The sequence below is a fragment of the Panthera pardus genome, unplaced genomic scaffold (assembly GCF_024362965.1).
Source record: "Panthera pardus isolate Hobbes unplaced genomic scaffold, ASM2436296v1 HiC_scaffold_11, whole genome shotgun sequence".
Taxonomy (NCBI): Eukaryota; Metazoa; Chordata; class Mammalia; order Carnivora; family Felidae; genus Panthera; species Panthera pardus.
Genome location: NW_026526666.1, coordinates 94,481,981 through 94,500,786, shown reverse-complemented (window position 1 = coordinate 94,500,786; position 18,806 = coordinate 94,481,981). Strand labels below are relative to the sequence as shown.

Sequence of the window (18,806 nt, the reverse complement as noted above, 5' to 3'; positions counted from 1 at the left end):
CTAGGGATGCCAGGTGCCATAGGGCATGATTAGGTAAGCTTCTCCCATCGACCATCTGCTCAGCCAATCACTGTTGGTCATCTACTATTTCCAGGCACTATACCAGGCATGGGGACCCAGCAGTGGGCATTCAGGGCATAGTGCCTGCCCTGGAATCGCCGGTCCTATGAGATAAATATTATTGTTGCCGTTGTACAGGTGAGCAAACCCAACCTCAGAGATGTCACCTGTCAGCAGATGGGGCTGATAACCTGGAGGCTGGTGCAGGGTAAGGATGCTGGGGACAAAGTGGTGAAGGGGGGTGCCCCCAGCTGCTGTTAAGCGACTGAAGTCTCAGATGGAAAAGCAGTATTGATTTTGGCTCCCAGACCTTCATGAACGTTCCAGCTGGACACTCCCCAGTCAATGCGGCCTCTCCTCGAGGTTGGCTTCCCGAAGCTCTGCCCCCGAGAACCAGCCACAGACCCGGGCTCCTTAAGGAATCCCTTTCTTTGCTTTTCAAGGTAACAATCTCTCCTGTGTGCGCAGTTCCCCTTGCCAGAGGCAGAGAACTTGCCATGCAGGGAGGAGTTATCACTCGCCCTGCCACCCTCACCACACAGACGAGGAAACCGAGGCACCCAGCAGGGAAGTGACCATGATGTCCCCAGAGAGTGCAGAGCCAGGCATCCCAGGTGGGCCTCTGACTCCAGACCCCTGGCCTTGGCCTGTTTCCTGCACTGTCTCAGGCTGATCTCCACCTTGGGCTGTTTCTGAAACCCAAGTCCGCCTTCAAGGGGAGATTTGCTCCCCTTAAGGTCATTCCCAGAGGGGCTGGCCACATCCCCACCCTGGCACCCCTGTGGCTTTTGTCTCTGGGTCAAGGTGGCACCCCGCCATGGCAGTGGTGGGTCCACGAGAGCAGCGGATCACAGGACAGAAATTACGAAGCACTTAATTGTGTTCTACCTCATGATGAATTCCTTAAGTTAAAACATTTTATCGATATAATATTTGCACATAATGCAAAAAAAAAAAAAAAAAAAAATCAAATAGCACCAAACAGCTCCTAAAGAAAAATAAGTTTCCTGTCCATCCCATCCCCTCACCTGCCTGAGGCAATCTCCATGGTGCTAAGTAACATGCTCTGTTGCTTTCCCTCGATTTGTTAACTTCAGACACGTTTCATTGACTTCCTGTTAGGATATTCAGGCATTACCTAATTGGGCCCTCTTATGACCCGCGGCCCAACCGAGGACTTCTCCCCCTTCAAAGCTTCCTCCAAAGTTCAGTTTAACTAGATTCTGACGGGATGATCCTTGTAGGGACAGAGAATAGGGCTCTCATGACCCTCCCAGAGCTCTGCCCTCTTGGGATAGCTCTGTCTTCCCTGGGGGGCGGGGGGGAGGGGGTGGAGGGAGGAGAGGAGAGGACATCTGTTTCGGGGCATCTAGGCTCCAGACGACATTTCCCAGAGGCTCTGAATCCTACCTCAGCTCCCCAGAATAGCCCTGAGGTATCAGGTGGCCTCTGGGGTGTGGGGCAGATTTATGGGAAATGTCACTGGGATTGGGTTCAAGGTAGTCTGCCCCGAGAATCAAGACACGGAGGCTTGACACAGAGGCCTGAGCATCTTGGCAGAGGCCGCCGGCCCCCATGGACAGTGGCAGGGTGCCTGGCCTTCTTACGTAACTGGGCAGCTTGGGGTGTGGTGGGGAAGAAGGACTTTCTCCCCCACAGCCAACTAGGGCAATCATCCTAGACTCTGGGGAAGGGGTACAAGGAGTGAGATCCTTAGGTTGATGCTAAAAATTCTCAGGGCTCGTGTCGTGCTCCTGTTGCCAGGATAGCAGCAAAGAGGAGCCCATCCCCCACCCCCATTCCCCTTAACGGGGGTTGGGGGGGCTTTGCAAATCAGCTGTACCTGGAGTCTCGGAGGCCCTCGGGGACCGCGGGGCCCAAAGGCTTCATTTCACAGCTGGGAAAAAGTGAGGTCTAGAGAGGTAGGCTCCTTGGTAAGGTCACACGGCAAGTCCTTGGCGGGACTGGGAACCGAGACCCGGTTTGGCCGAGGGCACCATGGGTTTATTTCCAAATCCCAGGAGGAAGACTGAGGGGCAATAAGGATCTTCCAACTTTGCTCAGGCAGAGGGGAAATGTGGCTACCCCCAAGCAGAAGGGAGAAAAGAAAAAGTCCTGAGTGAGCTGTCTTCTTTGCACACAGCATCCCATCGGGTCCCCATGAGCACAGCGCAAGCATGCACCGTGAAGAGGAGGGCCCTGAGGCTCAGAGGGGTGACGGTCCCTATGTGGCTGAAGGGGCAGGGCCAGAACTTAGACTTATCTCTGTCTACTCCGCAGCCAGGGCTGTCTCTGCTCAGCGTGGGCTCAGGACAGAACTAGGGTTCAATGGGGGCGCCCGGGTGGCTCGGTCGGCTAAGCATCTGACTTTGACTCAGGTCATGATCTCATGGTTCATGAGTGTGAGCCCCACCTCGGGCCCTGTGCTGACAGCTGGGAGCCTGGAGCCTGCTTCGGATTCTGTGTCTCCCTCTGTCTCTGACCCTTCCCTGCTCATGCTCTGTCACTCTCTCTCAAATAAATAAACATTAAACAACAATTTTAATGGTCAGGCTTATTACTGGCCAGTAATACTGGCCGCTGCCCTTCCTGCTTTGTCACCAGTGTCCCTGTCTCTGTGGGATTAGGTTTCCTCAGGGCCGGTCATCTGAGACATCCTCACGTGCATACACCTGCTGGCTCCCTCCTGCAACGGGGGAGGCGTTGGCGCCTGTCTCCCAAGGCCCCGCGGAGGGCGTCCTGAGGACCCCACCCCAAGGCTGGGCTCTCCCTCATGAGGTGCAGAAAGCGGGTCAGGGTAACCAGCAAAAGAACCCACGGGGGAAAAGGTGAGAAGCAGGGGAGCGCTGCTGTTGAGCCCATTTTGGTGGCTAACGGCACACGGCTGGAGGAGGTGGCCCTGACGCGGGAATGAATTGTTTTCTGGGGGCAGTTCTGAGACCCCCCCCCCCTCCCCCCCCCCCGTCGATCCTTGGGACAGCTAGGAGAGTAGATGGCAATCGTGACAGTAAAACGTCTAGGATTGGAGCCTGGCACACTGTAGGTGCTCAATAAAGCTCAGGAGTCTCTCCTTCTCCTCCTCAAAGCACCCAGCACAGGCCGGGACACAGAGCGGGTGTTGAAGAAATGGAAGACATTATTACTGGTTTTAAAGCGCTCAGCACAGAGTTGACTCTCAGTAACTGGTGGTTCTCGCCCCCTGCCATGTGGCAACTCTGTCAATGCTACATTAAGGCTGGACAGACAGAATGACCCCCTGAAATATCCTCCCGGAAAAAGCATATACACATGTACGTGGAACACCTCGACTGCAGAAGAAGCCGACCTGAAGGACTGGAGAAGACCGCACCCCATGTGCCCTGGCACCCGGGCAGGGGAGTGCTGTGCAGATGGGAAGGCCCTGGGAGGGGAATAGTCCTGAGCTCCGGACTCAACCTGCTGTGGAGTTGCTGTGTGACTTTGAACAAGTTCCCTAACCTCTCCGGGCCTTGCTGTGCCAAATGCCAAATGAAGGGCTTGGACTAGGCGAGTTAAGGACCCAGGCATCTCTGTTTCCACGGCTGGGTCCAGGGAGGGCCGGGGGGTAGCTGGGATTATCAGGAACAGAGCAGACTTTGTAGAGAGGCCATTTCCCTCACTGTGAGAGGCCGACTCTTCTGCAGGCTGCAGGGGAGAGGCAAGGGAGGAACAGACTTTGCTCTTTCTTCTCAGTGGCCCACAGAGCCCGGGCTGGGAATGCCAACACTGGGGTGAGTTGCTGGCGGGCCAGGGCCTGCCTCCTCCTGCAGGACACCCCCCCAACCCAGTACGGAAGGGACTGGGTACCTGTGCATCCCTTCTCGGGCCCGCATTATTCAGAGGAAGCTCCGAGTGCCAGGTCCGTGGCACTGAAAACAGGCCAGGTGCCCCTGGGGAGCAAAGGCACGCGGGCCACAGCCCCACCAACTTACCGATGGCCGTGAGGAAGAGCCCAGCCTGGTCAATGGGCATGCTCCCCTCCTCCTCGTAGTAGTTGACGGTGACCTTGGCAGGGAGGGGCGCACCGGGAGGGAGAGAAGAGCAGAGATCACAGATCACAGGCAGCAAGGTCTGCAGGGACCGCCTTCCCTGACTCATACCTCACGGCCCGTCAGGCCAGTTCTCCCCTAACATGCAAACCGTCTCCTCCAGGAAGCATTCCTGGGTTGCGGGGCTGCTTCTGTCCAATTATCCAACCGGACAGGGGCCTCCCCTCCTCTCAGAGGGCATCCGGGGTGCTGACTGCTTACCTGTGTGCCCCTGTCCATTCTGCTGGGTCTATCGTGGTGTATGACTAGCTTCTGCTAAGCAACCAGGGCTCGGGACTGAGGTTGTTTGCTTTGAATAACGCCCAGAGCCATCACTGCCGTGGGGCACATGGCAAAGCTCGTAATCAAAGGACCCAGAGACGAGACATCTGGTCTCAGCTCCTGGCAAATCACCCAGGGGCACTCAGCGCCCCATTTAGACCGCGCTGAGACCGAGGACGTTGCGGGGTGTACCTTCCACCGATTCTAATAGATCACTCGGCAGCCGACAGCCTTAACCTGCCACGAAATCATCACTCGGCCGTCTGGCACGGAGCTTCCAAAACAGGAGCCACCAGCCACACGTGGGTACCGAGCACATAAACGTGGCAAATCTGATTTGACATGCGCCGTGCGATACAGACTTGGTACGACAAAGAACGTGAGCCAGCTCCTTAGTCTGTCTTTTATGTTGGTATCACGTCAAACTTGTAAGACTGTCCTCTACGGTGTTAAGGGCCACGCACTGCGAAAATTAGGCCCACCTCTTTCTTTTCACTCTTTCACCGTGGCAACTAGACAGCGGGCAAAAGGGGGGGTGTGGTTCCCACTCGCTGTGCGCTGGGATCGCGTGGTCTAGCTGGGCCCCTCGTTCCCGCCGCCCTCGGAGCACCTCCCCAGCCGCGGTACCTTGTCGCTGCTGGCCTCGGTGCTCGCCTGGCTCATCGTGACCCGCAGCGTGGTGCTGGGCGACAGAAGCCAGCGCTGTTTGCCGTTGGCGGCCACCTCCTCGGCCTGCCCGTCACGCACCACCTCTACCCGCACGCGCTCTGAGTGCTTCAGGCTGAAGGTCTGGGCCTCGGCGGGGGCCGCACTGGAGGGAGAGAGGAGAGCGGGTCGGAGGAGGCGATCCCCGGACAGGTGGGACAAGGGGCTCCAAGAAAAAACTCCTGGGGGGCCAGGGGGCAAGGGCCCTTCTGGGGGATCGGGTCTGGGGGCCCCCGCAAAGGACCCCGCTGCACTACAATCACCTGGTTGTGAGGAGGGCCCTCGGTTAAAATACAGATTCCTTGGGCCCGTCTCGTACCCACTGAGTCAGAACGTTCGAGGGTGGGGCCTGAGGCTCTGAATTCTTAATGGTTTCCTCATGGCTTCCGACGGGCACCCGTGTGGTACCTTACGGGTCCAGGCCCAGAGGCCTGGACCAAGGAATGAACTTGCTCCAAAGGCAGGGCCCGCCCCCCTTCCCGTGTCTGAGCTACAAGCGGAACTTGGTGGAAAGGCCTCAGAGCGGCAGGCGCCCAAGTGCGGGGTCTGCCCAGGGAAGGAGCCTGGAACTTGGGTCCTCAAAGGGCAGGGGTGGGTTGGCTCTGTCACAAAGGCCCCTCCCGCCGTGACTTTCTTTCCCGGCTTGGAACTTCCCGTCTCACAGTCATTCCTAGGGGCTCTGGGGCGGCCTTCTATGAAACGGTGGTACATCTGGAATTCTTGAAAAGCCATTAAGATTTCAGGGCAGGAAGCGAACTGGTTTGATCTGGTTTGATCTAGGCACATTTGTGTCCCCCCACAGATACACATGTTGGAGCCCTGCTCCCCAACATGACTGCGTTTGAAGACAGGGCTTTTAGAAGATAATTAAAGTGACATGAGGTCATGCGCACGAGGTCCTGTCTGATAGGGCTGGCCGCCTTACGAGAAGGGGAAGAGAGATCTTTCTCCCACGCACCGAGGAAGGCCACAGCCAGAGAGCGGCTACCCGCCCGCCAGGAAGCATTCCCACCCCAACCCGACCACGCCGGCCCCTGATCTCAGACTTCCGGCCTCCAGGGCTGGGAGAAAGAGTTGGCTCTTTTCAAGCCCGCCAACCCGCGGTATTTTGTTACTGCCTGAGACACTGGTTTAAGGGGAGGCCACAGGAAGGACAGGGAGACTGGGGGAGGAAGGTGTCCGGGGAGGACAGTTTTGCTAAAGCCAGCGCCCAGTCTGAAGAGGGCTCGGAGGGATTTAGGTGGGATTCCCCTGGGCTTTGGGACTAAGACATAGAGGTAAGTGTCAGCTTTGAAGGCACATCTGCCGTCCCGAGGGCCCGGCACTCCCGGTTCCTGAGCCGTTCTCCACTACCGCTGGGCATCAGAATCACCAGAGGGTGCGGTCTAAATCCTCAGGGTTTTTCTTTTAAGGCTGGAGATTTGCGGATCCTCTCCCCGGAGCGTCTGGCTGGCAGAGCGGAGGTCCGGCCGGGGCAGCTGCAGAGGTGAGCAGCGGCCAGAGGCTGGGTGAGAGGTTTAGGGCAGAGGTTCTCAAAGCTCAGCAGCATCACCCGGAACACTTGTCTAAATGACGATCGCCGGGCCCTCCTCAGAGTTTCAGATTCAGACGCTCTGGAGTGGGGCCCGAGACTTTGCATTTCTACCATTTCCTTCCTTTCTTTTCTTTTCTTTCTTTCTGAGAGAGGGAGGGCACAAGTGCGCAAGGGGCAGAGAGAGAATCCCAGGAGGTGCAGAGAGAGAGGGGGAGAGAGAGAGCAGCAGGGCTTACCCGAAGCGGGGCTCGAACTCACGAACCGTGAGAGCACGACCTGAGCCCAAGTCAGATGCTTCACGACTGAGCCACCTGCATGTCTACTGTTTCGGGGACCTGTTGGCGATGCTGCTCCAGAGCTACACGGGTCTAGGGAGCCACTGGCTTAGACGCCCGGCAGTGCAGTCTGGTGGTTAGAGCCCTGGGGTGACCAAGGTTGCGAGTGAGTCTGTAGAGGCCGCCAGGCAGGGTGTCTCTGAGCCAGGCCACGGACTGCAGGGGCTGCTGGCCAAGACCACTGGTCCGGGGCACTGCAGGAGAGCGCGGGTCAGGGTCTGGCCGTCCATGCCCGGGGCTGGGAAAGGAGCCTGAAAAAGCTCCAGGGCCACCCTGTTTCTTGTCCGACTGCCCCCTTCTGAACTCCTGAGCCCATCTCGGGGTCACTGAGCTGATCTGAGGCTGGACGCTTGTTGGCGGTGGGCTGCTGTCCTCTGTCCACACTCATGGTTGGGAGAAGCAGAGTCGCAGCAAAAACCCGGATTGGGGGTCCCCTTGCTTGACACGTGGGCCTGAGCCCAATTTTGCCACTGAGCTGCCGAGGGAGGCTTGGGCGTGTTCCTTGCACCTTCTGCGTGTCCATCTGCCCACCCAGAAGACACCCACCCACGCCTCCTGTCCCTCGGGCTTTGTCCGTCATCTGTCACAGGGCAGGGACTGAGTTTTGTCTCAGGGTGTTGCCACGGGGGTACCTGTTCTCTGGATGGCAAGCCCCCGAGGGCTTCAGGGGCGCCCCGCCTCCTGCAGAGACCAGCGTAGGGCTGGGGACATCACACACACCCCAGCAAAGACGGTGGAGCTGAGCAGGACAGAGGTGAGCCTTCTAGAAGTGCCAGGCGGCATCGCCCAAAGGGCACGCGCGTAAGACGCTGTGAGGTGGCACAAGGATGCACAATTGAAAAGATTTATGTATTTATTAAAAGTGTTATCTTTTCGGGGCGCCCGGGTGGCTCAGTCCGTTGAGCGTCCGACTTCGGCTCAGGGCATGATCTCGCGGTCCGTGAGTTCGAGCCTCGCATCGGACTCTGTGCTGACAGCTCAGGACCTGGAGCCTGCTTCCGATTCTGTGTCTCCTCCTCTCTCTGCCCCTCCCTTGCTCATGCTCTGTCTCTCTCTGTCTCTCAATAATAAATAAATGTTAAGAAAAAAAATTAAAAAAAAGCGTTATCTTTTCATGGCAATTGATAAAGGATTGCCATTTATGGTAATAACATAAGTTCTCCATTTATTTATTTTTATTAAATTTTTTTAAGTTTATTTTGAGAGAGAGAGAGAGAGAGAGACAGTGCAAGTGGGGGAGGGGCAGGGAGAGAGAGAGGGAGAGAGAGAATCTCAAGCAGACCCTGAGCTCTCAGCACAGAGCTCAACTCGGGGTTCGGACTCCCGTGAAATCATGACCTGAGCCAAAACCAAGAGTCAGACACGTAACTGATTGAGCCACCCAGGAGCCCCTATTTACTTATTTTTTAAAATAGGCTCCAAGACCTCGTGATGGAGAGTCACATGCCCTACCCACTGAGCCAGCCAGATGCCCTGCAAGATCGCCACTTAAAGTTAGGGGCGCCTGGGTGGCTCAGTCAGTTGAACATCCGACTTTTGATCTCAGCTCAGGTCATGATCTCATAATTTGTGAGTTCGAGCCCCGCATCAGGTTCATCCCCTCTCTCTCTCTGCCCCTTCCCTGCTCAAGCTCTCTCTCTCTCTCAAAATAAAGAAATAAACTGAAAAAAATTAAAATAAGATGAAGTTATAAAATGTGAGTTGATGTAAAGAAAAATGTTAACAGTACTACAGGTAGAATACAGTGTGGGGGAAAAAACCACAAGTCTGGGCAATTGTGGTCTCAGGTCAGGAAAATATTCCTCTGGCCCAAGTCCCAGCTTTGATCATCAACTTGCCGGATGGCTTTGGGCAACGCACTTTTCCTCTGTTTCACCCAATGGAAAATGGGAGCATGGCACCAGCGGGAGGTGGCTGGCACCGGGGGAGCGCAGGCCCTGCACCCAGGGGTGAGGAGGGAGGCACTGAAAAGCTGGGGGTCTCTCGGCTGGGTCCCCGCTTCCCTTTACGCACAGCCACTATGATTTCATCTGGTTTTATACGTTGGGTTTCTGCATACAGTTTAGAAAAAAATGCTTTACAAACTCACAGGGCAGGATGAGTTTTAGGACCCGACTTTGACAACGGCTGCTCTAAGTGATGCTTCCTGCCACCTTTGTTCCTCGGGGCCAGTGAGAAACTGGAGGAGGCCCCAGAGGCTCAGGGGGTTAACGCCTGGCCCTGGCTGGCATTGGAGCTCCAGGGCCCCATTCCCTCCTACCCCAGCACCAGCCCTGCTCTGAGCTGAGCAAACAGCTATTCTTGGAGCGGCTCTGGCAGAAGCAACAAAGGCACCCATTGTCCCCTGGAGATCCTGTTGGCTGCCTCCCTCCCCAGAAAGAACCAACCTCTCAGAGCTCATCCCCCAGAAACCCGAGAACCAGGGGCTGTGGGCACCTTGATTGTCCCTGGAGAAGGCAGGGAGGGGCCCAGGACAGTATCGAGGGACCGAGTGGGGAAATTGAGGGCGGCCACGATCAGGTCACGATCTCACGGTTCATGAGCTCGAGCCCCACGTCGGGCTCTGCACTGACAGCATGCAGCCTGCTTGGAATCTTCTCTCTCTCTCTGCCCACCCTCCGCCCTGCTTGTGCTCTCTCTTGCGCTCTCAAAATAAATAAGTAAACTTAAAAAAACACTGCATTTCTTCCTCCCCCCCCCCAAATTTATGGAGGAACAACTGACAAATATAATTGTGCATATTTAAAGTGTCCAACATGATGATGTGCTACGCATACACGTTGGGGAATGAAATGCATGTCTTTTCTTTTTAAAAAACTTTGTTTAATGCTTATTCATTTTTGAGAGAGAGGGAGAACGTCAGCAGGGGAGGGGCAGAGAGAGAGAGACACAGGATCTGAAACAGGCTCCAGGCTCTAAGCTGCCGGCAGAGAGCTGGATGTGGGGCTTGAACTCATAGACTGTGAGACCAGGATCTGAGCCGAAGTCCAACGCTCAACCGACTGAGCCGCTCGGGTGCCCCGTGTCTTTTCTTCGTTTCGTTGTTCATTTAGTGGCAAACTACCAACGGTTATCTTCAAAAGTTATTACAGCAAAGGTGCTATCATTTCTCGAGGTGAATGGGAGACCTAGGATCACAGACCCTTCCCACCTAAGAGGCATCCCTGGGGTACGTCACCAGCATTTGCAAAACCAGGACTAGGGACGGGACAGGGGTCTGGGGACACACGCGTGGTCTTAATACGGCGAACGTGTAGCCTGGACACTGCCTTTCTAACAAGCTCCCACAGTTTGAGAAGCAACGAATTGGACACGGAGAGGAGGAAGACGAGCAGAGGATTCCCGGCAGCACGGGCAGCCTGGGTGGCGACTGCAGTGGATGTTAGCCGAGCGCGTTGGAGAAATGAGGGAGAGCAGCGTGGCCGCGGTTTGTGAGCAAAGGGGAGGGGGGTGGCGGGAGGAGAGGACCTAGCTCATGGCGAGGAGCTGGCCTTCCCCCTGCGTCCCCCCTGAGGGCACTGATGGCTTCTAGGCTTCGGTGACATGATCGTTTTTGCGCTGTAGGCAGATGGCCCAGGGTGCGGGGTGGGGAACGCGTTTCAGGAGAGCAACAGCGCAAGGTGGCGGCGGGGGGGGAGGGGGGGGGGTTCAGTGAAGTGACTGCCGCTGTCCAGGTGAGTCAGGATGGCGGTGTGGGACAAGGTGATGGCCGTGGGAATGGAGAGTCATGGCTGGTGTCACACAAAGGAGCTTTGAGCAAGACTGGAATGCGGTGTCAGATGTGGAAGAGGGAGGTTGGCTGAGCCCGGCCCAAGGGAATGGACTGCGGAGACCTAACGTGTGCCCGGCCCCGCGAAGGTTTTAGGGCGTCCGAGGAACCAGTCGGTTTCTCCGATCTTTGCTCAGTCAGAGGGAAGGGTCACCAGCTTGGCCTCGTGGGGCTGGGGTGCCCACTCGGCCCCAGGCGTGAGGGCACGGCGTGCCCGCTCGTAGCTGGCATCTGGAACTCTCGGCTTATCCACCTGTCCCGGGCCTCGTTAACACCAGGCGGGGATCACCCCCACAGGGAGCCCAGCTCCTGGCGGTCTGAGTGCGACATCCTGCCCTCGGGTCTCTGCAGGATGGGAGGGGGTTCGTGGGTGCCAGCTTGGCAGGCAACGCCACAGCGAGCACCCTCCAGACGGGAGGAAGGCAAAGCCTCAAGCTGGCGTGATGGGGGCTGGGGACGGGGATGGGTCTCTCTTCAGCCACCCCCTTCTCTGCCTGGTGACCTCAGCAGCCTCTCTCAGTAGGCACTGGTGCTTCCAGCCGCCCCTCTCCTTAGGGCAGAAACAGTCTCCTCTGTGGTCACTCCCTCCCCAGACACCTTCAGTGGCTCCCCACTGCCTACGTCACAAAGTCTAACGTCTGAGCCTGGCAGTCAAAGCCCTGGCTTGAGCTCACTGACTCTCTAGCCTTACGCTCTAGGCTACGGAGTCGATGCCCTTTCTGCCCCTGTGGGTCCCTACCGTCTTGCCAGGTACCTTTGCTCCTGCATGGCATGTCCTGGTCACACTGTGCACCCTGTCCATCCTTCAGCTTGGCTGCCTCCTCCTCCAGCAGGTCTTCCCTGATGCCATCCGCCAGGATTCCTCCCTCCCCCCACTTTGTTGGTGCCTCAAACGGCACTTAAAACAAATGCTCAACATTTCTTTCCCATGCGTCTCATGGATGTTTTGAGGCCATAGCTCGTTATCGTTTTACTAATATTACAATAAGCCCAACGGTCCTTCACGATAACGACTTACTGAGTATTTACTATGCGCCAGGCACTGTTGGAAGCCCTTGACTCACGGGATCTCGGTCCATCCTTCCGACACCCCATGAGGTCTGTCTCAATATCATCCCATTTTACAGGGGAGCATGTTGAGACCGGCAGAGGGTGAGCACTCGCTCCGAGTCTCAGGGACGGTGTTGGCAGAGCGTGGGGGTAAATTCAAGCTCTCTGAGCTCTGGGTCTGGCAGCTCCCTTCCTGGGGGAGGATCCACAGGTTACAGTCTTCCCTAAAGGTCCTCTGGTGGAAGGCGAGGGGAGAATGTCAGGCCTGGCTCAGGACAAGAGCAAATGAGAGGCCCTTAGGGACCCCTAGAGCTCCCTGCTGATTTTGTAGGTGGGGTCAGAGGCCCAGAGAAGGGACACCGAAGGCTTGGGTGAGTGGCCTAGATAGTCAAAGCCCCTGGCCATGGAGTCTGGCATGGCTGGACAGGCAGAGCTGCCTCTGAAAACTGCCCCCCCCCGCCCCATCTAACAGGTGTCTGTCCAGCCGGGGGAGGGGGGAGAGGAGAGGACAATGGTGGTGAGCCCCTGTCACCATGCTCCCAACCTGATGCAGGGTCCTGAGGGCAAGGAGGGAAGGCTCTCGGGGACCCCAGCTATGCAAGCTGGGCCGGACACACAGGGTCCTCCTTAGAACGTGGGCCCCCCTCCCCCCAACCCCTCCCAGGAGCTAGCCTGAAACCAGAGCCCCCGAACCGCTCCTGGCGAGGCCTCCTCTTTAGGGTTGAGAGCGCTGGGTGCTGTTCTAATTTATGAGGCCTCCTGACTTGGCCTGATTCCTCCTACCATCATTCTCTTAGGAGCAAGCGCTGCTCTGGCCAAGCTCGGCTACATGCCCTTGACCTTCCACTGGCCAGTCCAACGGTGCTCATCCCTTGAGGCTGGGGGTGGGGAGCTCAACCCAGTGACAGGCCAGTCTACATGCATCACTGGCCACATCCATCCATTCATTTACTCAATGAAGGAGCCCTTCATTGACTCGAGGGCTGGAGGTGTATGGGAGTGAGGAAGGCAGCCGGTGTGGAGAATGCTGCTCAGAGGAGGTGATATCTGAGCTAAGCCTTGGTGGATGAAATGTCAGGCTTGCAGAGGTCTGGGGGATAGTCCTCCAGGCAGAGGGAATAGCATGTGCAAAGGCCCTGTGGTATGAATGAGCTTGGTGTGGTCGAGAGCTAGTAGGATCCACAAAACCAGTGCGGCCAGAGTGGAGTGGGTGCAGGGTCGTTGGCCGGAGATGGGATCGGTGAGGCAGGGCTTGGCACTCTAAGGGAAGGGGAGATCATGGCACACCAAGTCTCCATTGCTTCTAACTGGATCGCAGACCCTCCCTGGCCTTTGTCCTAAGGATACTTTCTAAAACACTCATACCAACCGAGGAACAGGGAGGGAGGGAGTCTGAGAAGAGTCGAGGGAGTGAGGTGGTGAATTTTGAGGCTCTGGGCTCTTCCCCAAAGTGGGGTACAAATCTGTACCCCTCCCTATTTTCCCAACATTTTACTATGCCTGCTTCTCCCGCCCTGGCACCCTCCTTCCTATCTTCTGCCCGAAAGTGATGGTCAAGATCCTGCCAAGAGACATGGCTGGTCAGCCTCTGCCCTGGGGTATGCCAGGGGAGGGCGCGGGATCATTCCCACCTCCCTTCTCATCCTGAGGTCAAGTGTAATTTAGGAGACCACTCTGCAGAGGCAAGAGACAATTGTTCACATCACCTGTGCCCTGAAGTTCCTGTGGACTTCAGGATACGGATCCTGAACTTTCTCCAACAGAGTGAGGGGGCCACCTCTCACCCCCCAGGACTGTGTAAACAAAGGGAGGGGTAGGAGAATCTGCCTTCACAACTTGGTCTGTGGGTCAGCGGGAGAGTCAGGCAGAGTGTGATCACCCCATTACTTGACCCCGCGGCTGCCCTTTCTCCAACGCCTCCCAGCTCTGGGGGTGTCCCCGCTGGGAAACCAAAGGTGAGTGGGGAGGAGGGTGAAACCAACATGGGAATGTCACTGCTCTGTGCCCTCACTAGCTTCAAGCCAGGATCAGGCGGGGGCCCCGGCAGCCCCAGTGAGGAAGCAGCTGCCAGCCAAAGGGAACATCGGGGGAGATGGTGCGGGCGAGGCGTACCTGTGCCAGACCTAAGATAAGATGCTTGGGTGTGAGAGAAGGAAACAGAAAGTGCCTTCAATAACTATGAAAAGCAAATCTCTAGATAAAAATCCCCACTTCCCCTTTTCTGTGTGTTTAGTCACAGCTCGCTAGAACCAGCACCCAGAATGTGCCTGGGTCAGGGCGTCCACCCCCAAAGGGTCAGTGTGGCTGGGGAGAGGGGGGGTCAACCATAGGGTCTGCTGAGTAACGGGGCAGGTAGGCCCCCACCGTGTGTCTGGGAGGGGAGCCGCGTGTGCGTCTTAGGAAAGGGGGTGTGGGTGTGGAGACTTGTTCATTCTCTTTTGTCACTCAGGAGTGAGAAGTCAAAGATACTCCCTTACTAACTGGGCGCAGGGTCCACCAGGCCTTGTCCCTTGATGCCTCCACAGAGACCCTGGAGGGGGCGTGGGGGAGGGGGGGCTCATGTGGGGTCTGGCGTCAGTACCTGTGTCCGGGTCCAGGAGGACTCATTGGGAAGTGCAGGGTTGAAAGGGGGCGAGTGAAGTGTCTGGGGGCAGCGGAGGGTAGAAGGGACACAGGCTGAGAGGGTCGCCCAGTTCAACCTGCTAGTTTGAAGGTCACACAGGATAGAGTGGAAGTTAAGTCAGACAGACCTGGCCCGGAGTCCTATGTGACACCTCTCTGGGCCTCACTTTCCTCGTCTACAAAATGGGATGATCTCAGCATGACCCCCAAGGTCTGTGATGAGGAAGATACAAGATAATGCATTTGGTTTCTCAGTGCTCCCTAAAATCTCTGCCATTATTAATACCGACAGTAACTCTTAATGCTACCGATATTAGGCGTGACAACGGCAGTAATAGCTCCAGCTCCTTTGTTCTAGAAAGGGCTTCCTTCCACTAGACCGGTGGTTCTCAAACCTGGGGGTGACTCTGTCCTCCCACCAGGGGACTCCTGGCGTTACCTGAAGACGTTTTTGCTTGTCACTTTTGCAGGGGCATTGCTACTGGGGTTAGAAGCCAGGGATGCAGCTAAACATTCTACGAGGCACAGAACAGCCCCCTCCCCACCCAGCAAAGAGTTATCTGGCCCCAAGTGCAACGGCGTTGAGGTTCAGGACCTCTGCTCCAGACTTGTGCTGTTCAGAACAATGACAACCGCCTACCTGGGGCTCTGGGCACCCGATGCTTGGTGAAAACTGAACAGAGATGTGCCGTAAGTATAAAATTTACACACTGGATTTCAAAGACTTAGTATGAAAAAGACAATGTAAACTATCTCACTAACAAGTTTCATACTGATTACATACTGGAATGCTAGTATTTGGGATATACTGGGTTAAATAAAATATATTATGAAAATTGGGATGCCTGGGTGGCTCAGTTGGTCGAGTGTCCAACTCTTGGTCTCAGCTCAGTTCACGATCTCACAGATTTGTGAGATAGAGCCCCGAGCTGGGCTCTGTAGAGACTCATAGAGCCTGGCTGGCTAAGATTTAAGAAAGAAATGTTTGCAGCCTGGGAAACAGCTGGTTGAAAAGCAGCAAAGCAGACCAGGGAAACCAGGTGTCCTTTGAAATGTCAAGCCTGGAAACAGCCAGACCTTGCCCGTGGATCAACATTCCCACTGTGTAAATGCTTAATCTAAGGTAGAAAAACAACCCCCTTCCTGTGATGTATACACTGCCCCCATCACGTTCCGCTCGCCTGCCTGCACGTCACTACCCTGATTGTACTCATCAGCCAAAAACTTAGGAATAAGCTTTGATCCTGCTTTTGATATTTCTTTCCCCTGCAGCCTTTGAGATGCACTGATAAGATTCTCAATAAAAACTAGGCAAGAGCTTTGCTCCGGGCCATCACCACTCGAGTTCTTGGCCCCCTCGCTCTCTCCTTTCTCTGATTCAGGAGCCTGGAGTAATCTGTCATTTGCTGCCCCAGGGTTTGCTGATCAAACCCGGCAGGGCTCTGTGCTGACGGCCCTGCTTGGGATTCTCTCTCTCCCTCTCTCTTTGCCCCTCCCCAACTCGTGCATGCGCACACTCTCTCTCTCTCAAAATAAACATTTAAAAATATGTTTTATGAAAATTAGTTTCACCTCTTTATTTAGTGTTTTATTTGTTTTTGAGAGAGAGAAAGAGAGAGAGAGGGAATGAGCGGGGGAGGGGCAGAGAGAGAGGGAGACACAGAATCTGAAGCCGGCTCCAGGCTCTGAGCCGTCAGCACAGAGCCCGACGCGGGGCCTGAACTCAGGAACCACAAGATTGTGACCTGAGCCGAAGTCGGATGCTTAACCCACGGAGCCACCCAGGTGCCCCACACCTCTTTCTTTTAATCCTAAAAAATGGGGCCACAAGAAAATTAAAAATTTACACTTGTGGCTCAGTTTGTAGCTGGCATTCTGTCTCTGCTGGACGGTGCTGGTCTAGACTGCACCTCTTCTCTCGGGGGTGGGGGAGTCTTAAGGGAAGTGCAGTTGCGGGGTGTGGGTTGTGGTGGCAGTGGCCGCTTTCTTGAGAAAGGACAAAGCGGATCATCACAGCTCTGCCCCCTGGCAGAGGGAGGGTGAGTCCACACCTCCCCGACTCCAAGCCCGCCCCACCCCCACCCCGCCCCGGGGCTGGGCCTCTCTCTGCCAGGACAAGGTAGGGCAGGAGGCCTGAGCATGGCCCCTCTCTTTTCTCCCCATCCCCCCTCCGGAGGCACCATGCCAGTCTTTCAGGCTGCGGCAAAAGGGCCCCAGGGCACAAACAGGCGGGTATGGGGACAGCTGAGGCTTAGAGACCTAAGTGCCCTGGCTACCTGCCCACCCCCTGGCAGTGCTCAGATTAGGACTGGGGGTGGGGAAGGGAGGGGAGCTCTCCCAAGCACTGAGGGCTGGACCACACTCCACTGCTGCGTTATGACCCTCAGAAACCACCCCTGGAGTTTCCATGTGGACAACCGAGGCCAGGGGCAGATGCCTGGGGAGGGTCCCTCATCTGCGTGGTGACCAGGACCTTTGCCTTCATGGAAGGAGGCTGGGGCTTAACGGTATCAGGGTGGCCAGTGCCTGCCCAAGAGGTGGCAGGCGACTGGGTGGGCAGGGCTGCTGGGGCCACCGGAGACGACAGAGGATGGGCTGGGGAGGGTGTGTGGGAAGACACAGGGATGGGATTGGTAAGGGTCTGGGGAGGCGGGTGGTCCAGAGGACAGGGCAATTTGGGAGCAACACGTCACACTGGCACCTCCAGCTCAGCTCAAGGCACAGGGAGGTTAGGGGACCTGCCTAAGGTTATCAGCATGGGGTCCCGCCTTAGAGTCCGGCATGCTCTCTCCTGTTGGCACTGACCCCTCCAAACTCTAGCAACGAGGAACATTTCACATGCTTGGAATAGAGGGCTGCTATGGCAGAATGGTCATAGAATGATCCTACCTGGACCCCGTCCACCTTTTCACTCACACCAGCCACACCTTCGCAAGGATGCCCCACAGAATTACAGGAGATGGACCACTGGCCTTGCCTGCTTCCTGGGGGCTGGGGGCTTTGGGGGGCATGGCCTCAATCCCCCCACCCGATGTCCTGCTGTCTCAGAAATCCTGCACCCTGCCAACATTTGTGGGCAAGTGAAGACGGGGAGGGGACAGGGTCTAGAATCAGGGACACTCTTCGGACAAAGACCCCCACCTCTGCACCCTCCAGCCTGGCAGAATAAAGTCCTTCTCAACCCCAGGGTGAAGTCAGGGGAAGGCATTTGGGGACAGGAGCTCACAGCCAGTGCCTGGGGACAGGCAACCACGGGCAGCCCCCACAGGGCGAAATTGGAGCCTGAGCAACCCCCAGGGCCAGATTCCGCCCCAGGGCAGCTCCCCTCTGGCCTGGCCCCAGCCCCCCCCCCCCCCCCCCAGCAAATCCTGGAGAAAGCTCAGCTGATTGGAGGTGAGTGGGGAGTCGGGAGGGTCTGAGAGGAAGGGGAGGGCCTGGGGGGAGAAGGGAGGTGCTGAGGGGAGAGGATGGCGGGAGGACTAGGGGTGTCTCTGGGGTTGTCCTGAAAGGGGCTGGAGGGGGTCAGACCGTGGGAAGATTGGAGTACAGGGGAGGGGCCCTGGGAAAGGGGTGGTGAGGTTGCTGGGTCTGTGTGAGGGTCTCGGGATTTGGCGGGGCGAGAGGCGGGGGGTCTCGGGCCGTCGCGGTGGCCCTGCTCACCTGTAGACATCGGTCCAGAGGTGCGTGCCCAGCACGTACACCGCCTCGACGCGGCTCCCGTACTGCAGCCGCACGGTCCGCTCCTGCTGCATCGTCCCCCAGTGGCCGGCCCTGCGCCGGTCCTCGCTTGTCCAGGTCAGGTCCGCCCCGAGAACCTGCGGCAGGTGAGTCCCCTCGAACCGCCTGAGCCGCTGCGGCCCGGGGCGGCTTTATCTACGGCCGGTGGGCGGGGCGGCCGGCCGGCCTCCTCTCGCAGTGGGCCGCGGGCCCGTCCGTCAAGCGTGGCCACGCCCCCACAATTCCCGCGCGCGCGGCCCCGCCCCCTCGCCCCCGGAGCCTGTAATCCGGGTGAGGTCAGCGGTTGCCAATTTCCTCCTTTCCACGCTTGCTTTGCTGGCTCGTTACGCTTGCAGTGGGCTCCCAGCTACCCGCGCCAGGACGCCGGGGCCAGTCTGCCCTCCGGGCGCCCCCAGGTTTTTCAGGGCAGATAGTGCAACTGTGGAGCTGTCAGAGGTCAGAGGGGCGAGGACTGGAAGCGGCGGGAGCCCGGAGGGAGTGGGCGCCCAAACCCAGCCTGGGGGCCGGACCGAGCCTTCTTAAAGGAGGCATTTGCAAACTCGGGGGAAGGGAGGCGGGGGAGTCGCCGGAGCAAAGCCAGGAAGCCAGATACAAGCTGACATCCCTCCGCCCACCGGACAATCAGGGAAAATGGGGAGGGGGTGGCAGGGGAACCCAGCAGCCTA

The 18,806-nt window shown here is 57.1% G+C and overlaps 1 protein-coding gene and 1 non-coding gene across 2 annotated transcripts in view; both read right to left on the bottom strand.

Annotated features, from left to right (window-relative positions):
• The window catches only part of PADI2 (peptidyl arginine deiminase 2), a 43,916-nt gene extending 25,654 nt beyond the window's left edge, over positions 1-18,262 (bottom strand). Inside the window, exons 1-3 of the mRNA XM_053898911.1 lie at positions 18,064-18,262; positions 5,016-5,199; positions 4,011-4,083 (exon numbers count right to left, since the gene is read on the bottom strand). Coding sequence (XP_053754886.1) covers positions 4,011-4,083; positions 5,016-5,199; positions 18,064-18,155 — 349 coding nt within the window. The 5' untranslated portion in view covers positions 18,156-18,262. The remainder of the gene's footprint in view (positions 1-4,010; positions 4,084-5,015; positions 5,200-18,063) is intronic.
• On the bottom strand, positions 10,132-10,264 carry LOC128775997 (small nucleolar RNA SNORA72). The gene has a single exon (XR_008420973.1). It is a non-coding gene; the product is annotated as a small nucleolar RNA SNORA72 (small nucleolar RNA).
• Positions 18,263-18,806: the final 544 nt, after the last annotated feature.